General features: G+C 41.0%; 1 protein-coding gene across 1 annotated transcript in view; it reads right to left on the reverse strand.

Annotated features, from left to right (window-relative positions):
- Positions 1-12303: 12303 nt before the first annotated feature.
- ASCC1 (activating signal cointegrator 1 complex subunit 1) overlaps positions 12304-20772 on the reverse strand; it is a 386034-nt gene continuing 377565 nt past the window's right edge. Inside the window, exon 10 of the mRNA XM_040435538.1 lies at positions 12304-12621. Within this exon, the coding sequence (XP_040291472.1) occupies positions 12505-12621 (117 nt within the window). The 3' untranslated portion in view covers positions 12304-12504. The remainder of the gene's footprint in view (positions 12622-20772) is intronic.

Below are 20772 nucleotides of genomic sequence, written 5' to 3' on the forward strand. Positions count from 1 at the left end.
TCAGGTCCAGACCCCGATGAAGACAACGAGCATGCAGATGAGCTTCCCTGAGATGGTTTCTGACGAGCATGCAGATGAGTTTCCCTGAGATGGTTTCTGACAGTTTGTGCAGAAATTCATTGGTTATGCAAACCGATTGTTGATGCAGCTGTCCGGGTGGCTGGTCTCAGACGATCATGGCGGTGAATATGCTGGATGTGGAGGTCCTGGGCTGGTGTGGTTACACGTGGTCTGCGGTTGTGAGGCCGGTTGGATGTACCGCCAAATTCTCTGAGACGCCTTTGGAGATGGCTTATGGTAGAGAAATGAACATTCATTGTACGGGCAACAGCTTTGGTAGACATTCCTGCTCGCTCCCTCAAACAATACGACATCTGTGGCATTGTGCTGTGTGATCAAACTGCGCATTTCAGAGTGGATCTTTTATTGTGGGCAGTCTAAGGCACACCTGTGCAATATTCATGCTGTCTAATCAGCACCTTGATATGCCACACCTGTGAGGTGGGATGGATTCTCTTGGCAAAGGAGAAGTGCTCACTAACACATATTTAGACAGATTTGTGAACAATATTTGAGAGTAATGGGTATTTTGTGTATGTAGAAAATGTTTCAGATCTTTGAGTTCAGCTCATGCAAAATGGGAGCAAAACCGAAAGTGTGTTTATATTTTTGTTCAGTGTAATTAGGATAACAGACATATAATTTACTATGTTCCATGTAAGATATACTGTAGCTCTCTTAGATTTAAAAGGAATGTATCACCACATATTCCCTAAACAAAGTAGTTATTATCTATATTTTTAAATGCTTGGTATTTTCATATATACAGTACAGACCAAAAGTTTGGACACACGTTCTCATTCAAAGAGTTTTCTTTATTGAAGGCATCAAAACTATGAATTAACACATGTGGAATTATATACATAACAAACAAGTGGGAAACAACTGAAAATATGTCATATTCTAGGTTCTTCAAAGTAGCCACCTTTTCCTTTGATTACTGCTTTGCACACTCTTGGCATTCTCTTGATGAGCTTCAAGAGGTAGTCCCCTGAAATGGTCTTCCAACATTCTTGAAGGAGTTCCCAGAGATGCTTAGCACTTGTTGGCCCTTTTGCCTTCACTCTGCGGTCCAGCTCACCCCAAACCATCTCGATTGGGTTCAGGTCCGGTGACTGTGGAGGCCAGGTCATCTGGCGCAGCACCCCATCACTCTCCTTCATGGTCAAATAGCCCTTACTTTCAAAGGTTTCCCAATTTTTCGGCTGACTGACTGACCTTCATTTCTTAAAGTAATGATGGCCACTCGTTTTTCTTTACTTAGCTGCTTTTTTCTTGCCATAATACAAATTCTAACAGTCTATTCGGTAGGACTATCAGCTGTGTATCCACCTGACTTCTCCTCAACGCAACTGATGGTCCCAACCCCATTTATAAGGCAAGAAATCCCACTTATTACACCTGACAGGGCACACCTGTGAAGTGAAAACCATTTCAGGGGGCTACCTCTTGAAGCTCATCAAGAGAATGCCAAGAGTGTGCAAAGCAGTAATCAAAGCAAAAGGTGGCTACTTTGAAGAACCTAGAATATGACATATTTTCTGTTGTTTCACACCTGTTTGTTATGTATATAATTCCACATGTGTTAATTCATAGTTTTGATGCCTTCAGTGTGAACTTGTATTTTGCCTCTGTACTGCGCCCGCTTACCCTATCTACCAGAGCGAAACCCCACAATATTCAGAAATATTCAACTTTTTCCAGTAGTTCTTATAGAATACACAATAGTAGGCAGACAATTCCTGTCTTATGTAAGGCCTCTTGCACACGAACGTGTGCTGCGGCCCGCAAATTGCGGTCCGCAATGCACGGACACCGACCATGGGCCCGCTGCATGCGGATCGTGACCCCATTCACTTGAATAAGTTCTATCTTTTTGCGGAATGGAAGCACGGAACGGAACCCCACGAAAGCACTCCGTAGTGCTTCCGTTCCGTTGTTCTGTTCCGCACCGCATCTCCGGATTTGTGGACCCATTCAAGTGAATGGGTCCGCATCCGTGATGCGGAATGCACACGGCCGGTGTCCCGTGTATTGCGGACCAGCCGTATGCGAGCCGCAATACGGCCACGAGGGACACGCGGTCGTGTGCAAGAGCCTTATGTAACTCATTTGTGAGCTTTGGTGTGAAGACTGAGACAGGCTTAAAGGGGTTGTCTCACTTCGGCAAATAGCATTTATCATGTAGAGAATGTTAATACAAGGCACTTACTAATGTATTGTGATTGTCCATATTGCCTCCTTTACTGGCTAGATTCATTTTTCTATCACATTATACACTGCTCGTGTCTATGGTTATGACCACCCTGTAATCCATCAGCGGTGGGCGTACTTGCACAATATAGGAAAGTGCAGACCTCTCTGGTGGCCGGGAGTGCTCATAGTCCAGCATCTTTTCCTATAGTGTGCAAGCACGGCCACTGCTGCTGGATTACAGGGCGGTAGTAACCATGGAAACGAGGAGCGTATAATGTGATGGAAAAATTTATCTAGCCAGCAAGGGAGGCAATATGGACAATCACAATACATTAATAGTGCCTTGTATGAACTTTGTCTACAAGATAAATGCTACTTGGTGAGGTGAGACAACCCATTTTAACAGTCATTAAATCCTTAGAAAGTGGGAGAATTAATGACGTCTTGGACAGGATAGCTGCACTATACAAGCTGATAAGGCTCTGTATACAGATTTCCTGCCACTTCTTGGTGAGGAGAGTACTCCACCGCTCCTTGGAGACTGTATTAGTGTATACATGTTTTGACTGTTTGTTAATTCCCATTAATTGCAGTTCGATAAAGCACAAACACCATGTTGAAATGTCTATGCAGACAATGCAAAAAGGATAGGTCAGCAATACGAACAGGCTGCACAACTCCTTTAACCCATAGGATACCAGTGCTGTACATGTATGCTGGCCGCAGCATGTATAGGTTTTGCAGAGGGTATGGGCTCTCTATCTGACCCAACCCCTGCGTTGCGGTGACGGGGTCCTGATGGCTGCTATGGCATCGGAGCCTGCTAGCGACATAAACATATGAGACCCAGCCCCCTGGGTCTCATAGGCACTTTGTCAGTGTAAATGCTGACAGGCAATGCATTACAATACACACACACAAAAGCACCCCTTTTCCCATAATCAAGTCTTATGAAATTGGAAAAAATAGAAAAAAATTGAAAAACAGACATAATAGGTATTGCCACGCCTGTAACCACCAGCTCTAAAAAAAATATCACATGATCCACCTAGTCAGATAAACGGCGTAAAAAAATAAATAAATAAATAAAAACTGTGCCAAAACAGCCATCTTTTGGTCATCTTGCCTCACAAAAAGTGTATTATCAAGCGATCCAAAAATACTATTTACCCCAAAATGGTACCAATGAAAAAAATCACCTCAACCCGCAAAAATTAAGCCACCACACAAGACCATCATCAGAAAAATAAAAAAATATCTATCTCAGAATATGGCAGCAAAAATAAAAAATAAATCTTTTCAAAAATGCTTTCGTTGTGTAAAACAGCACTTAAAAAAAAAGAAGACATATTTGGTATTGCTGCGTCCGTAACAACCTGCGTAATAAAAATATCGCATGATGTACCCCCTCAGGTGAACGCAGTAAAAAAAAAATAAGAAATTGTGCCAATAACAGACATTTTTTAGGTCACCTTGCCTCACATAAAGTGTAATATCAAGCGATCAAAAAGTACTATGGGGGTCATTTATCATGCTGATATACGTCTAAATTAGGCATATTTCAGGTGCATATTGCAGCGCAACGGTTAGTCGCGCCGCAATCTGCAACTTCGTCCCGATCACGCCAGGTCTAAAAAAGTGGGAGTGGGAGGGGATGGGCTGGTACCATTTTCTACACCTGTCTCAGCTAGGAAGCTGTCTTACATTTAGAACTGGCGGAGGATCCGCCCAAGTTATGAAAAACTTGCAAAAACTATTCCAGCTAAATCTGCCATCCAAAAACCATATGGTGCTCTTTCCCTTTGGAGTGTGCTTATACAGCAGCTTATGACCATATATGGTGTGTTTCTGTAAACTGCAAATTCTGGGTTATAAATATTGAGGTTTATTTTGTTAGTAAGCCTTGCTGTGTTACAGGAAAAATGAATTGAAATGGAAAATATGCAAAAATATAGGGAATGTTAAGTAATAACTATTTTATGAGGTGTCACTATCTGTTTTAAAGGCAGAGAAATTCAAATCTCGAAAAATTGCAAATTTTTTAAAAATTTTAATAACATTTGCATTTTTTTATGTTTCAAATGCTTTATTGAAAAGTGTTTTCATCATCATAAAAGCATCTTAATACAGTAAATACAAATTCAATAACAAATGTATTATAATCATACATTAAGTACAGAATTAGCATGGTAATAACAATAACATACGTCAATGGAGAAATTTGCATTTTTTTTAATAAAACATATTTAAATTTACGACTAAAGCCTCATTCGCACATCAGTGTTTTGGTCTGTGATTTTTTGTGATTGTGAGCCAAAGCCAGGATTGGAGCCTATACAGACATAAGGTATAATGGAAAAATCTGCACCTGTTCTGTGTTTAGAGCCGCACCTGGTTTTGGCTCAAAATCACTGATGGAAATCACTGACCAAACACTGACTGTGTGAATGAGGCTGTCGCGTTCGGGTGTGGGAGGAAAACACCACACTGAACATAGGAGGGAAAGGGGTGAGGGAATAAGGCCTGGAAACTAGGGAAAGAAGATGGACACCTCCTAGTAAAACCCTAATCAAAGTCCTGACTAACTACCAGTATGAACAGACCCCAGAGGTAGGCGAGTTCATACACAGGAATACCTAGTGTCCTAACTCACCCTATAGGACCCTGAAACCTACTCCTCCAAAAGGAAGGACGAACAGGAGTCTCCCTCAGGCCTTAATACAAATGACATGGAAATGCAACACACAAAGTAACCCAAACAAAATACAAAAGGGAAAGAAAACACTTAACTTCAAGTGGCTATGGCAGCACCAGGAACTCAGCCGAGATTCACACACCAGCTATCCACAACTCCAACAGAAGCTATAAACCGCATAGAATAGTGGGAGAAACAACACTAAATAGAGAAGGTTAAATGACCATAATAGCCACACCTGGGGAAAGAAGGTGTGGCAAGCACCAGAAACAACACAGACGTCATTTGATCCAAACAGATCAAACCACGTGTTGCCAGTCTCACCGATCTCCTGCCACCTGTCGTGGAAACGTCTGTGACAGGGACATAACATGAAGTACAATGTGTCACGAGAAAACAATCTCAGAATGGCTAGGATAAGTAAAAGCATTCCAAAGTTATTACCACAAAAAGTGACATGGAAGATTTGCAAAAATCAGCCTGAGATTTAGGGTGAAAGGTCGCTCGGTACTGAAGTGGTTAAATAGGACATTTCATTCTGAAAATGCAGTACAATGTGCAGGCAGCATTTTATGGAGGGTGAGTACTGGCAGCACTTGCGGCACTTCACTCCGGGCCCCCGCACCTACTGCATACTAAGGAGTGCTTTCATTATGGAAGCACTCACTAGTTTTCGCTTTATAAGACGCACTGACATTTTCCCCCACTTATAGGGGAAAACAATTGTGTCTTATAAAGCAAAAAATACAGTATGTATCAGTCTGCTAAGTTTCTCCTTTTCTATAACATGGTGCCTGCAGATTGCACTCCTTCTTCATGGTTACAGGTTCCCTTCAAAATAGAAAGAAATAGGTATAACAAGAAACAACATTATATGAATGAAACTAGACACAAATACGGTACATCATACATTTCCTTTAATTATGTGTGGCCTTGCACATGCATGGGATAGGCATAAGGCCATCCTTCATATAAGATAGGGCCAGGGGCTATCCATAGTACTCAGTATATTGGGCAGACTAGATGGGCCAAATGGTTCTTATCTGCCGACACATTCTATGTTTCTATGTTTCAATAGTTTAGGATACAGGCAATCCTTGGAATAATTTACTAAATAATAAATATATATAAATATTGGAATTTTAAACTGCCTATTGATATTTTCTGAAACTTAAAAAACTGTTTGGTGAATCTACAGTATGTGTTACATTTTCTATGCTTTGCGATCCTAAAAGTAATTACTGAACTGAGCTGTGATCACATTACGATATGCTGGCGGTGCATGTTCTCTTTCTTCTCCCTGGCAGAATTTGATATTGAGATGAACATTGTGTTGTGCTAAAATATTCTGCAGATACCTGTAAAAGTTTTAGCACTAAATACCTTCACTGAAAACATATACAATCAAAGAGATTTTCTGGGAGTAAAATACTCATGACTGTATAAATGGGTCCGTGTGCTGTCCAAATCCGTAGTTCCGTTTCGTAAACCCGCAAAAATATAGAGCATGTCCTATTCTTGTCCGCATTCGTGGACAAGAATAGGCATTTTCTATATAGTGCCGGCCATGTGCGTTCTGCAAAATGCGAAACACACATAGCCGGTATCAAAACACTTACAGTCGTGTGAATGTAGCCTAATGTGTATGCTCAGGATAAGTCATCAATTTCCCATTGGTGGAGGTCCATCTCCTGGACCTCACACCGATCATACCATACCAAGCACAGCGCCACACATTGTATAGTGGCAGTGCTTGGTATTGCAGCCCAGGCCCATTCACTTGAATGGGACTTAGCTGCACAAAGGCCATGTGACTGCTGAACATAACATCACTGGCGGAGTACCACAACCTTACCACACCGCAAACAGCGGATTGGCAGGGGTACTGGAAATCAGACTGTCACCGAAATGATACTGATGCAGGTAATCAATATTTTACTCCAGGAAAACCTCTTTAATATAGTAATCAGTGTAGATTATAATGAAAACAAAAGACATGAATGAGATGCGTTAACTTATTATTCTCCAAAATTACATCCAATTTTCATAATCGCATTATTTTTCCCATCAGAGAGTGATGGCATATTACTAGGGTATTTTCTCTCTGTGCTAATACTATACTTAGGTACTATACAAGCGTTTCTATCTTTATCTGCTCTGCTTGCGCTTCTTTACTCTTTAATAAGGTAATTATTGGCTGGCATATTGTTTGCCGTTTTGTTTGTTAATGGATATGCCATCACTTTCTGATCAGTGAGGAGTCAGCAGCTGCTAGAAAGCGCTGCCGCCCGCTCATTCCTAGGATTGTGGTAGTCCTGGCAGTCGGACTCCAGTGATCAGTAACTAATGGCAAATTTTAGCTATGTATCATCCCTTTCTGTGATGGGAAATCACCTTTAATATGTTCTCTAAGCAAAACCAGAATTATAATCCAGCAATTATAACGAATGAAGACGACAGAACTGAGCTCTGATGTATATATCAGATTATAGTAAAATCTGGAACATATAGATTCATCTGAACTATCACCCTTGTTAAATATTTGCAGGTATATCATGTCTGGTAACATCTTATGTGGGATTGCTCTACTACAGTTTGAGAAGCGCACATTTGCCCTTGCATCAAAATTCTCCCCACCCGGCAGGAAAATTATCTCTAGAAAGGTAGGATAGTGTTACATAGTTAATAAGGTAGATACAACACACAGGTTCATCTAGTCTAACCTAGAATCCTACCGTGTTGAGCCAGAGGAGGGCAAACCCCATATGAGGTGGCTGTCAATTGCTGCATATTAGAGGAAAAATTCCTTCCCAATGACAAATTAGAAAAATTACTTGGATCAACAACCCATCTCCAAAACTCTAATACCCATAACCTGTGATCTTATTTCTTTCCAGAAAGGCACCTAGGCCCTTCTTGAACTTGTAGAATGAATCAGCCATCACAACATCTTGCGGCAGTGTTTCATAATCTAACTGCTCTTACAGAAAAAAATCCTCGTCTATGTTTATGGTGGAACCTTCTTTCCCCTAGAACCAGAGGATGTCCACTAGTCATGGTTATGGGCCTAGGTATAAACAGACCATTAAAAAGATCTCTGCACTGTCCATTCATGTATTTGTACACTGTAATTAGGCCACCCCCTAAGCCATCATTTCCAAACTGAATAACCTTAAGGTTGTTAACTTGTCTTGGTACTGAAATCCACCCATCAATTACCACTCTCCCACTCTAGTTCAGCTATATTCCTCTTATACCCAGGTGCCTAAAATTGTACACATTATTCCATGTGTGATCTGACAGGTGATTTGTATAGAAGCAAAGCTATGTTTTTGTCATGAGCATCTTTGCCTGTTTTGATGCATCCCACAATTCTATTTAAAATTTTGACTCATCAGTCCAGAGCAGCCTTATAGTCTGAAAAATCCGATAGGGTTTTCTGAGATTTTTTTTAAACTGACGACCTAGGCCATGAGTACCTGATTAGGGGGGTCCAACTCCTGGAACCCCTGTCAATCAGCTGTTTGAGATCTATTAACTTAGAATAAAAAAATGCTGGATTTACATGGCCCAATGTTCGGGCCGATTATTGGGAGCAAACGTTTGTATGAACACTAGTTCCTGATAATCGGCTCCTGTAAAAGTACTGCAGATCACCCAATGAACGAGTTGCATGAAAAGGGGTATAGATGCCTGTGATGAGAACATAGTCCTGCCACTTCGCAAATCACTAGTCAGACCACACATGGAGTACTGTGTACAGTGCTTGAACACCTTCTCACTGCCTTCTCACAGCTAACCAAGCACAGTGGCGTACATAGGATAGTGGCTGTGTTTGGTATTGCAACTCAGCCCCATTCACTTAAATGGGGCTGAGCTGCTCCTAGGCTAAGTGAACGATGAACGTGATGTCACTGGCTTAGAAAGAGCAGAGAGAAGGCTGCTGCACTCACAGGAGTGCCGGTGCCTTCTCAAACAGATGACTTCCAGGGTCCCGGGAGTCGGATCCCCACCGATCAGATACTGATGACTAGGGTGAGCGAATTGACTTCGGATGAAACAAACGTTTTTTTACAGTAGAAATAAATTTTTGAAGTTATTACCCAAAGTGAGCTCATTGGAGCCAATACAATCTAATATTGTACGGAGGGTACAGTATTCTAACAATGTTTTATGCTAATCGACTTCGGATGTTTCTTCTGAAGTTGATTCGCTCATCCCTACTGATGACCTATTCTGTTAGGTCATCAACAAAAAAAAAATGTAATTTCGTAAAAGCCCCTTTTACGTTTTATGTTGATTTCCCCATGAAACCAAATCCCCTATAATATATTATCATCGTCAGTGTTAATTACCTTACAGAGCTTAGTATTATGTGCAAATATTCAAATTATCTTCTGTAAGGTTATGTTCACATCTGTGTTGGAGCCTCAGTTTGGGTCCTCCCTCACAAATTCTGCCAAACAGAGCAGACAAAAAAGTCCTGCATGCATAACTTTTTTTCCCCACTAAAAAAGCGGACACCTGAACGGACCCACGTTATGATTACGCTATAATATCTCATATACTACAATATTACCCTTTCCAATAACAAGCAAAAAATATATATTTATGACTGGGTGTATAGTGCCTTGTACAAATGCAATGAGATAACACTTTTAAAGCATAAAATAGTTTTATAACATTATTAGCCCCGTTTACAGTCTGTCAATATTGTTAATGTGTACAGTGGCGAGCAAAGGGATTGCTCTCAGTAAATATATATCTATAAATCCAGTCTGGAACTTACCTCCTCATAGAAGTTGATCAGATTAGTCTGACAGGATCAATCCCTCATAAATAGGATGATATTGTGTTATAAGGTTATCACTGAGATACTCCGGGATAGAAAGTCACTGCAGTGCCACCAAGTGTCTTCCCTGTCTCATATGAGAAAAGCCAGCAAAGGAGAAAAACCGTCAGGTTTCAGGATGTGACCTCTTTTAATCATCACTATCTGTTAATGCTGTGGCCATAACCTCAGGGCCACATGTAACGCTTATAACTGGAAGGGCTTTGCATTTTGAACTGGATACCAGTAAAGGGGGTACTTAGTAATCCTCATTAATTCACCAAGAAGATTTATCAATAGAAACAACCACTATAGTTTAATAGAGAAGGTCTCATGTTAAGGACTGTCATCTATCAGCTAGACCAGATAACGACTACAAAGAACATTTCTTCTTCTGGAGGAGCTGGTGTGTATGTATGTTCCATAAAGAGTCCAATGACTTAATTAAGAACTCTGTAATACCTTGTTTCCCTTTGCTTCAAGATTTGGGGGGTACTACTTCTCCTTGGGGAGAGAGCGCCTAATTGAACACTCATACTGTTCCTTCACAGATTACAGACAATCCCTATGGGCCACAGTAGTTGGACACCCTGTAAGCAGCTTATGATGGAGGGACCTTTCTAACAGACAATCTCTAATTGTATGAAAGACAAAGTGTCCCCTTGCTAGGACCTTCAGTGACCAGCTGTAATCTGCATGGAAACCTGGCAGTAAGTGTTCCATTTCCATAGTAGAAATTAAACATTACACAGTGTAAATTTAAATCAATGGATTGTCTGTCTAATACAGTGCAAGACAGGTCTTTCCAGAGAGAAAGCCAGTCTTTTTGCAACCCTCTTTAGCTAAGAGGTAAGGATCCCGAACAAAGGACCCAATCTATTAACTTACAATTCAAAAATACTGGATTTACATGGCCCAATGTTTAGGACGATTATTGGGAGCAAACGTTCGTAGGAACACTAGTTCCTGATAATCAGCCCCTGTAAAGGAACTGTAGATCACCCCATGAACGAGATGCATCAAAAATGACATAGATGGCCATGATGAGAACATAGTCCTGCCACTTTGCAAATCACTAGTTAGACCACACATGGAGTACTGTGTACAGTTCTAGGCTCCTGTGAACAAGGCAGACATAGCAGAGCTGGAGAGAATTCAGAGGAGGGCAACTAAGGTAATAACTGGAATGGGTGGACTACAGTACTCAGAAAGATTATTGAAATTAGGGTTATTCACTTTAGAAAAAAGACGACTGAGGGGAGATCTAATAACTATGTATAAATCAGGGGTCAGTGCAGAGATCTCTACCATCATCTATTTATCCCCAGGACTGTGACTGTGACGAGGGGACATCCTCTGCATCTGGAAGTAGGTTTGTACACAAACATAGAAGAGGATTCTTTACGGTAAGAGCAGTGAGACTATGGAACTCTCTGCCTGAGGAGGTGGTGATGGTGAGTACAATAAAGGAATTCAAGAGGGGCCTGGATGTATTTCTGGAGGGTAATAATACAGGTGAGACTTGAAAAATTTGAATATCGTGCAAAAGTCCATTATTTCAGTAATGAAAATTAAAAGGAATTGCATTAATGCAGCTTAAAATTTGAATTTTGTGAAAAGGTTCAATATTCTAAGGCTCAAAGTGTCGCACTCTAGTCAGCTAATTAATCCATACCCCCTGAGCAAAGGGGACCTCAAAATTGTGACTTTAGGGTTTCATAAGCTGTAAGCCATAATTATCCAAATTATAACAAATAAAGGCTTGAAATATCTCGTTTTGCATGTAATGAGTCCATCTCATATGTTAGTTTCACCTTTTAAGTTGCATTACTGAAATAAATGAACTTTGCACAATATTCTAATTATTCAAGTTTCACCTGTATTACAGGCTATAGCTACTAGAGAAAAAAAACCTGAGTTAGAAGCCAACAGAGGAATAAAAATCCTTCCCGACTCCAATCAGGCATTCAGAATAACTCCCTGGATCAACGACCCGTTGATCCAGGGAGTTATTCTGATTGCCTGATTGGAGTTGGGAAGGATTTTTATTCCTCTGTTGGCTTCTAACTCAGGTTTTTTTTTTGCCTTCCTCTGGATCAACTTGCAGGATAACAGGCCGAACTGGATGGGCAGATGTCTTTTTTAAGCCTTACAAACTATGTTACTAATGAGTGAAACACTCGTTCATCGGGTGAAATTATCTTTCATGCGGACACCTCAATCATTGTTTCTGGGCAGCGATCTGCTAAGGAGGTGATCACTGCATGTAAATGCGTCTCCACTGATGAGCAAACAGTTATCGCAAAGGAACACTGCTCACTCTTCGCGTGTAAATGCGGCTTAAAAAAAGTATATAAAAATGAGTTTTCTAAACTGGACAACCTCTGGAACAAGTCTACAAGTTGCAGGGTTTATTGCTCAGAGGGACACAGTAAATCTAATTTAATAGAATCCACTGAATATATACCTATATATATTGTATATCATAAACTGATATTCATTAAAAACCAATCACACTGTGAATATTCATAGTTGTCTTTAATTGAAATTCATATAGGCAATGGGTGGCCAAAGCATGCAACAAAGTTTTAACTATTGCTATGACACGTCTTGAACTCTGTTGAAGTAGATCAAATATTGCAACCCATAAACCGTTGTTTATCACAAAATCCCCTGGAATGCTGCAGCAGAACATTTTGGGAGTAATTGAAAGGCAGGTTCCTTAGGAGATTTGGACTTGTCCGGCGGATGTGTAGTAACCGGAGGTATCTGAGGAGAATCTTTGAGAAAGATGAACCATGTCCAGATTGACTTCTCCAAAACAGAACTTGTCAAAGAGCTGCAAATACAAAATACTTCAGATAAGTGATTTTTGCAGAAGCATTGGAGAAAAAAAGTTTAACATCTCTATAGATCTCATTATATTTCATATTATGCTCTTCTGTCAAATCTGCTTCCCATCCAATACTGCTGTTGCAGATACCCAGGATTCAGCATGATAACTCCCCAGAGGACTTATTTGATGTCTGTATTCATTCAATATTCACTTACATCAGGAATCAAACATGTGAAACACATCAGAATCTCCTACAGCTGCTTCACTGCCAGAGGAGTGGGAGCCCTAGAGTAGATTTACCTAAGAGTCTGTTTTTTTTTAGCACAGCGTGTAGTTCTGTGTATGCAGAGAACTTTGGGAATAATATTCCTATGGGAACATTTAGTTTCTTTCAATACTAATTGGCTATTTGCATATTAATCACTGTCGTGCTTCCAGGTTCAATTCTAAGACAGATGAATTAGGATATGATACAGATAAATATTTGTGTAGATGAACTTTATACTTATGCAGATATGGACTTACAAGTCCAAGCTCACCCATCTAGCCTTGGGGACTTTGCTTTTTCTTTTTTACGCCTGGAAAGTCATATGTTTACAACCTCTAGTACAATTACACAGAGCTAATTACTGGAGCTAAATGTATAGTGCTTGTCATGCTCCACTGGTATTATGGAGTCCATAAACTGCACAACTCGTGTTTTGCCGTGGAAGAAGCGAAAAACTTGGTGAAACTCTCGTGGGGCGCTTTATGAACCCCATGCTGTTTTTAGAGTTTTGATATGCTGTCAAGAGTACAAAAAAAGCCACCTTTTGCAAATCCTCTAAAAAGATATGTGACTACTGCAATATGTCATGCAGAATCCAAACAGCACTGATTAACTTGAGGAGGTGCAATTTCAAATTGGGTCTGTTCCCGCTATGAAGATCTTCCTTTATTTGTGAGTGACACAAGATCTCCTTGCTATCTCGTATTATAAAATTACTTGAGCGTGAGAAGCACTATAACATTTAATTTGGAGGAACTTGGATACTATCTTCATTGTCTGCTGCAACTGCCATTTATTATTGCAAGTAATTTATAAGCAGTTGGCTCTTGATGTGTTGAAAATAGAGAACATGGGCAAGTGTAAAAATCTGAGTGACTTACAAGGACCACATTGTGATGGCAAGAATTGTGATGACTATACAAGAGCAATTCCAAAACCAGGTCTCATGAGGGTTTCTGGTAAACAGTGGTTAGTACCCACAAAAAGTGGACCAAAGAATGAACAACATTGCCTAGTAGCTCATTGATGCATGTGGGGAGAGACAGTTAGCCTATCTGGTATGCTCCCACAGAAGAGCTACTGCAGCACAAATTTCTGAAAAAGGTATTCCTAGCTGTAACAGAAACATGTCAGAACATACAAGCTGTCCAAGCATGCTACATACTGGGCTGCATAGCTGGAGATTGGCTAAAGCAGTGTAAAAGGCCAAAAACACATATAATGAACACATGTACATCAGAACTGGTCCATGGGGCAATGGAAGAAGGTGACCTGGTCTGATATTTTCTTTTACATTCTGTGGATAGCTGGGGGTGTGTGCATCACTTACCATAGGAAGTGATGGCACCAGGATCGACTATGGGAAGAACACCTGCCGGCATAGGCAATGTCATGTTCTGCTGAGAAGTCTTATGTCCTGCTACTCATGTGGCTACTACTTGTACATGTACCACCTTCCTAAACATTGCTGCAGACTAAGTTCATCCCTTCATGGAAATGGTATTCCCTCATGGTAGTGGCTTCTGTCTTTCAAAATTGCTCACATATGGCTTGAGGAACGTGATAAAGAGTTCAAGGTGTTGACTTGGGCACTAAATACAAAATCAAGCCCAATCCATGGAAACCCCACCTCACTACCTACAGGACTTAAGGGCCGTTTACATGGGCCAACAATTGAACAGATTATTGCTAACAAGTGTTACTGGTAAAGTTGGTTAGCGATGATCTTGTGGTGTAAATGCACCGCCGATTACCCAATGAACGAGCGAAATGCTTGTTCATTGGGTAATTGGATCTTCTGTGCAGCACACAAGATCATCATTTCCTGGTGGCAGATTGTGTGTGTTAACACGATCTACTGCCGAGAAACAACGAGTCAGTATGGGGAAGTGCAATGGCATTAGCGATCGCTCCTCCCCATACTCTGGAGGAGGTCGCTGCATGCAAATGCACTGGTCTCCTCCGCTAGCGTGACACTTCCTTACAGACAATCAGCTAGATGGTCGCCCCGCGTAAAGGGACCATTAAAGGAAATGTGTCACCAAAAGTTCTATCTGCCAGTTAAAAACAGATAGTAACACATATACTTTTGTTTTTATTTCCTGATTACAGATTTTGTAATCTACTTCCTGAACATTATTTTGGGGGTGGCCATCTTGCCTTAGCTGTTCTTAACAGAAAGCATTGACGGCAGCCCCATAGACCAGAGACACAATGGTCAGAAGGGGATCTTATTGACTTCTATGGGAGAGTTGTCTAGGCATGATCTGTGACCTGTGCAAGGAAAAGAATAGATAAGCTCTGACAATCACCTATTGTGAATGGTGGATACTGTCTTATCTGTCACACTAGTTCTGCCTGTAATGATATCACCTCTGTGTACAGATAAGCAGGTAACTGCAGTAAAGTGATCTGTACAAACCAAGAAGTGGTGTCCATTATTAGGCTTAGTGGCCAGTGGGAAAACTGCAGGGTGAGGATTTTACATTTTTTTGTTTAAATATAGAGAGTGAAAAAGAACATCATCAAAAATTCTGCAAAAGTATGCTAAACATAAAAAAACGTGTTTTAAATTATACTACTGTGTGGCTTTAGTAACTCAAATACTGTCTGGCATTTACTGTGAAAACAAAAGTTATACAGATCAAGTTCATTAGGAAGAAATGATATAATTATAACAACGATCTCACTCTGCTAGAACATGCAGTAGAGGGCTAGCTTCACTCCAATTCCAGGTAGCAGGCTAACAACACAATTGCTTCAGTCGGCAAAATCTATTGTCAAATGCAATAATCCACATCAAAACCAGCAAACAAGAAGCACAATGCACTCCCAGGGTCTCTGACTCATCGCTTTCACAAAAAATGGAAGGAATCAAGAAAGGCAAGCTTCAAAGCTGTCCACATTTAAAGCATTGATCCAATATAAAATTCCCCATTCACTAAAGGCCTTTGATACAACGATGGGAAAACACCATAAAATGATAAAATCTGAAACATAACTACAGGAAGATGAAAGGTTGCAGTCGCACCAAAGTCCTGAAGTCTAAGGTGACCCAAAAGGTCCCTCTAACCATATGAGGAGACCAGCACTAGGATAGTTTGGAACATACGATTGCTCGGGACTGCACATTGGTGCTGCCCTATAATATGCATGGGACTGCAACACAGCGGTTCTCCTTCATTCTCGTGATCAGTGGGGGTCCCAGTCTGACCTCTACTGAACAGTGATTGATGGGATATCCTAGCTGGATGCTATCACAGGCTTTATTGGCAAAACTCCATATACACATGAAACCTTAATTTGACAGCTAAATATATTTGTAGTTAAAAAATATTTGAAAATGAAAAATCAAAAACCATAATTTACACTGGGATAATGGTTTCCATTCATAACAGCAAGATGGAGAATCGGATTCAAACAAATTGACTTTTACACCAAAAACAGCGCTACTGACATGGGTATTCTTGTCATCAAAAATATCAGCGTCTCTGATGGAAAGTGAAAAACCAATGTGAAAGATTCTCTATTCAAACATAGAAAACATTTAGGACTCATTCAGATGACCATATCCATTTTTGCAGTCTGCAAAGCGTGGATCCGCATAACACAGATACAGGCTGTGTGCATTCCGCATTTTGCAGAACGGAACGGCCAGCCCTATGATAAAAATAACTATTCTTGTCCGCAATGCCGGACAATAGGACATGTTCTATCTTTTTTGCGGGGCTGTGGAACATAAGTACGGATGCGGACATCACACAGTGTGCTGTCTGGAACTTTTGCGGCCCAATTTAAATGAATGGCTCCGCTTCTGTTCGCCAAAATTGCGGAACAGATGCGGACACAAATATACAGTCGTGTTAATGAGCCCTTAGTGTGTATCGGGACTCCCAACTGTCACCTGGTGGTTGATGTCAGGGGACATAAGGATCGGGCATGCTGGAATCCATTACCCGTCCCTTTTGTTTACACAGGGGGTTAGGCATTGCCAGGCTCCTGCCTAGCATGCATATGAATGGGTGTATTATATTTGGAGAGTAATTAGCTGTCATTTCTTTGGCTATCTAATGTCAATGGTCAGCATTACAGAAATTTTAACACAGCAACAGACAACTTGCAGTTCCACTATGGATATATACCTGTGGAAATAAATGAACATATAAATTGAAAACATTGAGCGTCTGCTGGGAGTTTGTGGCCCCTAACGTGTATGGCACCTTCCAGCTGTCCCCTGGCAGTTGATGTTGGAGGGGATAATGATTGGACATGTTGGATCCAATTGCCCAACCTTTTTGTTAGCAGGGAGCTAAGCCGTGCTAGAGGACTTTGTCAAGGATCCCAGTAGAGATGAGCGAAGTATTGGAAAATTCAATTTGGCCGCTTCGCCAAATTTTACAAAACACTTGTGCTGCCCCCCGTCACTGTAACCCTCAGATGCCGCATTCATACATGATCGCGGCTTCTCAGAGCAATATAACAGTGTGAATTAAAAATATAAATTAATAAAATCATACTTACCTCATTCATTTGATCGCGAACAACCGGCCTCTGCCATCTTGATTGAAGATCTAGCACGAAATCTCCCACGGCCCGTGATGACGTCATACATCACCGCGCACGGGATTTTGTCAGATACCTTCAAACAAGATGGCGGCAGCCGGCTCTTCGCGCTCAAATGGATGAGGCAAGTATGATTTTTTTTTGTTTTTTTACACCATTTCAGTTAAAATCGATTCGTTACCACGAAGCATGGGGAAATCGGGAGAGTTTGCTGTCATCCGAATGCTCGGTCATCTATCTAATGTCTATGGCTAGCTTTACAGAAACTTAAAGGGGTTCTACACCTTTTTATTACTGATGATCTATCCAAAGGATAGATCATCAGTAAGATTAAGGGACAAAACCCCTTTAAAGATAGCCCCATTCTAATAGACAGGTTTGGATTAAAACAATTTGCGGTTTCCAAAAACATGTTTTTCATAGAAGAACGTGGAGAAATTGTCTCCCACACAAATGTAATTATAAATACAGTACTTTCTGCTTAACGATATTAACTTTACATAAAGTATTTACTATTAATACACATTTCTGTTACTATATGTAAGCTATAATTTACTGCAATTATTTTATAAAAAAAATCGACTTTTACCGGTGTTGTCTTTTTACGGCTCCATTTGAAATGGTTCCTATCGGTGGCTATTGTGCCTATTTAATGCTTTAATTATTTCAGGATATTTTTTCTGTTTCACGTATGTGGCAGCTTGAATACAAATCATATGTTTTGACTATTGTGTTTCCAGATCCGTCCTGCTGTTGCTTTTGACAAAACGTAAAATCACGACATGAAGGAAATACAAAGCTTTTCCTGCCGAGAATGATTAAGATACACTGGAAGCTGTGACAGGTTCGCTACCATATTTTATAGTTAAACCAAAAAGGTAATGGTGAGATGTGTATTGTTTTTCCCCGTAGAGCAGAGGACATCCGGCAGAAAGTAACATTCCTGACAAAACACACTCAACCCACACCCTGCTCCAGATGCCTGCTGCCAGGAAAACAGATGCATTATTTCATATAGCGAAATATCATACATCATACTGTATATATAGCCAGCACATACATGGCTATAACTATTGCAGGAGGATCTACTCAATAATGCACACCTTGATCTAGTAGAAGCCTGGCTCATATTTAACACTTGGAACTTTGAGATGCACCATGTTCTGGTTTCGGTCCCAGTAATATTTGTAGGTATAAATTTATTGGGCTTAAAGGGCTTCTGTCAGCCCACTAAACCGTTTTTTTTTTTTTTTGTTTACTAATAATCCCTACACTGCGATTTATCCATACATAATTAAATAATCATTTTGGTTCAGTAGAATTTGATAAAAAGCTATTTTTAAAATATGCTAATTTCCTTGCTACCAGCAAGTAGGGCGGCTACTTGCTGGTAGCAGCCGCATCCTCCGATCCTAATGACGCCCCCTCCGCATTGTGATTGACAGGGTCAGGGAACGGAATCGCTCTCTGCTGACCCTGCCTGTTTGCATTCAATATCTGGCGCCTGCGCCGCGGCCGTACCTATCTTTAATCTGCGCAGGCGCACTGAGAGGCGGCCACTCGCTCCTCAATGCGCCTGCGCCGGGTGTAGCTGTGACATCATCGGCGCAGGTGCATTGAGGATGGAGCGGCCGAGCGAGTGGCCGCCTCTCAGTGCGCCTGCGCAGATTGAAGATAGGTACGGCCGCGGCGCAGGCGCCAAATATTGAATGCAAACAGGCAGGGTCAGCAGAGAGCGATTCCGTTCCCTGACCCTGTCAATCACAATGCAGAGGGGGCGTCATTAGGATCGGAGGATGCGGCTGCTACCAGCAAGTAGCCGCCCTACTTGCTGGTAGCAAGGTAATTTGCATATTTTAAAAATAGCTTTTTATCAAATTCTACTGAACCAAAATGATTATTTAACTTAACACTTCCGGGGCATCTATTCTTATGACTTTATGTTCTACCATTCCTTAATTATCCCCGCTAGAAATTATGAATGGTCAGCCGTTTTTTAATGAAGGTCTAGATCAGGGATGGCCAACCTGAGGCTCTCCAGCTGTTGCAAAACTACAACTCCCAGCATGCCCAGACTGCCTACAGCTAGCAGCCTACAGCAGGGCATTGTTGGAGTTGGAGTTTTACAACAGCTGGAGAACCAGAGGTTGGCCATGCCTGGTCTAGATGGATGTTACCAGTAGGGGGTGTGCCCCTACACATTCTGATACTGACAGCATTGACTGGATAGTGTCAGACTGTGCAGGGACACACCCCTAACTGGTAATACCCATCTGGACCTTTAATGCAAACAGTTACTAACTTATTCATGACTTCTCTCAGGAACAATAAAGGAATGGAACAACATAGAGTCATAAGAATAGAAGGTCTGGAATTATCTTTACAAGGGCGATGCAAGTAGTTGCTAAAATAGACATGTCAGGAGAGGTTACAGATCCTCTTTAATTCAAAGGTCTGTCTGTGTAAGGCTAATTTCACACTCGCGTTTTGTGTGGATCCGTCTTATATATGCACAGACGGATCCGCACGAATAATGCAAACGCTTGTATCCGTTAATAACGGATCCGTTTGTATTATTCATTCAAAGAAAAGTCTAAGTCAAAACGGATCCGTCTTGACTTACATTGAAAGTCAATGGGGGACGGATCCGTTTTCAATTGCACCATATTGTGTCAGTGAAAACGGATCCGTCCCCATTGACTTACATTGTAAGTCTAGACGGATCAGTTAGGCTCCGCATAGTCAGACGGACATCAAAACGCTGCAAGCTGCGTTTTAGTGACATTCTAAAAAACGTAACGGACACTAAACGCAGCAAAATTTATGCATTCTGAAGGGATCCTTATCCATTCAGAATGCATTGGGGCTTAACTGATCAGTTTTGGGCCACTTGTGAGAGCCCTGAAACGCCAGTGTGAAAGTAGCCTAATGTATGTTAAGTACAGGCTGTGTCCTCCAAAGAGAGAGTTGCTTCAGATACACGATGGAGGTCACAAATGAAAAAACCCCTCGGTTACTCAGAATGTTCTAAAAAGGATGAAACTGGAGACTTGGTGGGTAAAAAACGCGTTCCTTAAAAATGATAATGCATAGACAACATGGATGGATACATGCCAATGGGAAGTCTAAAGTGGCTTTATTAAGACCTGGGGAAACTAGACTGGTCTGTGCCAGCGTCTGACATTTACAAAATGTACTATTCTTGTGACAGAGAAAAAAAATCTCTCCTTGAGTGCTCCCTCAAGGAATAATTTAATCTGTCAGTTCTCATTAATGAACTGTCTTGTGCTCCTGGTGGTCTAGATTGAAAGTGAAATGCTTAT

The sequence above is a fragment of the Bufo bufo genome, chromosome 6, assembly GCF_905171765.1.
Source record: "Bufo bufo chromosome 6, aBufBuf1.1, whole genome shotgun sequence".
Taxonomy (NCBI): domain Eukaryota; kingdom Metazoa; phylum Chordata; class Amphibia; order Anura; family Bufonidae; genus Bufo; species Bufo bufo.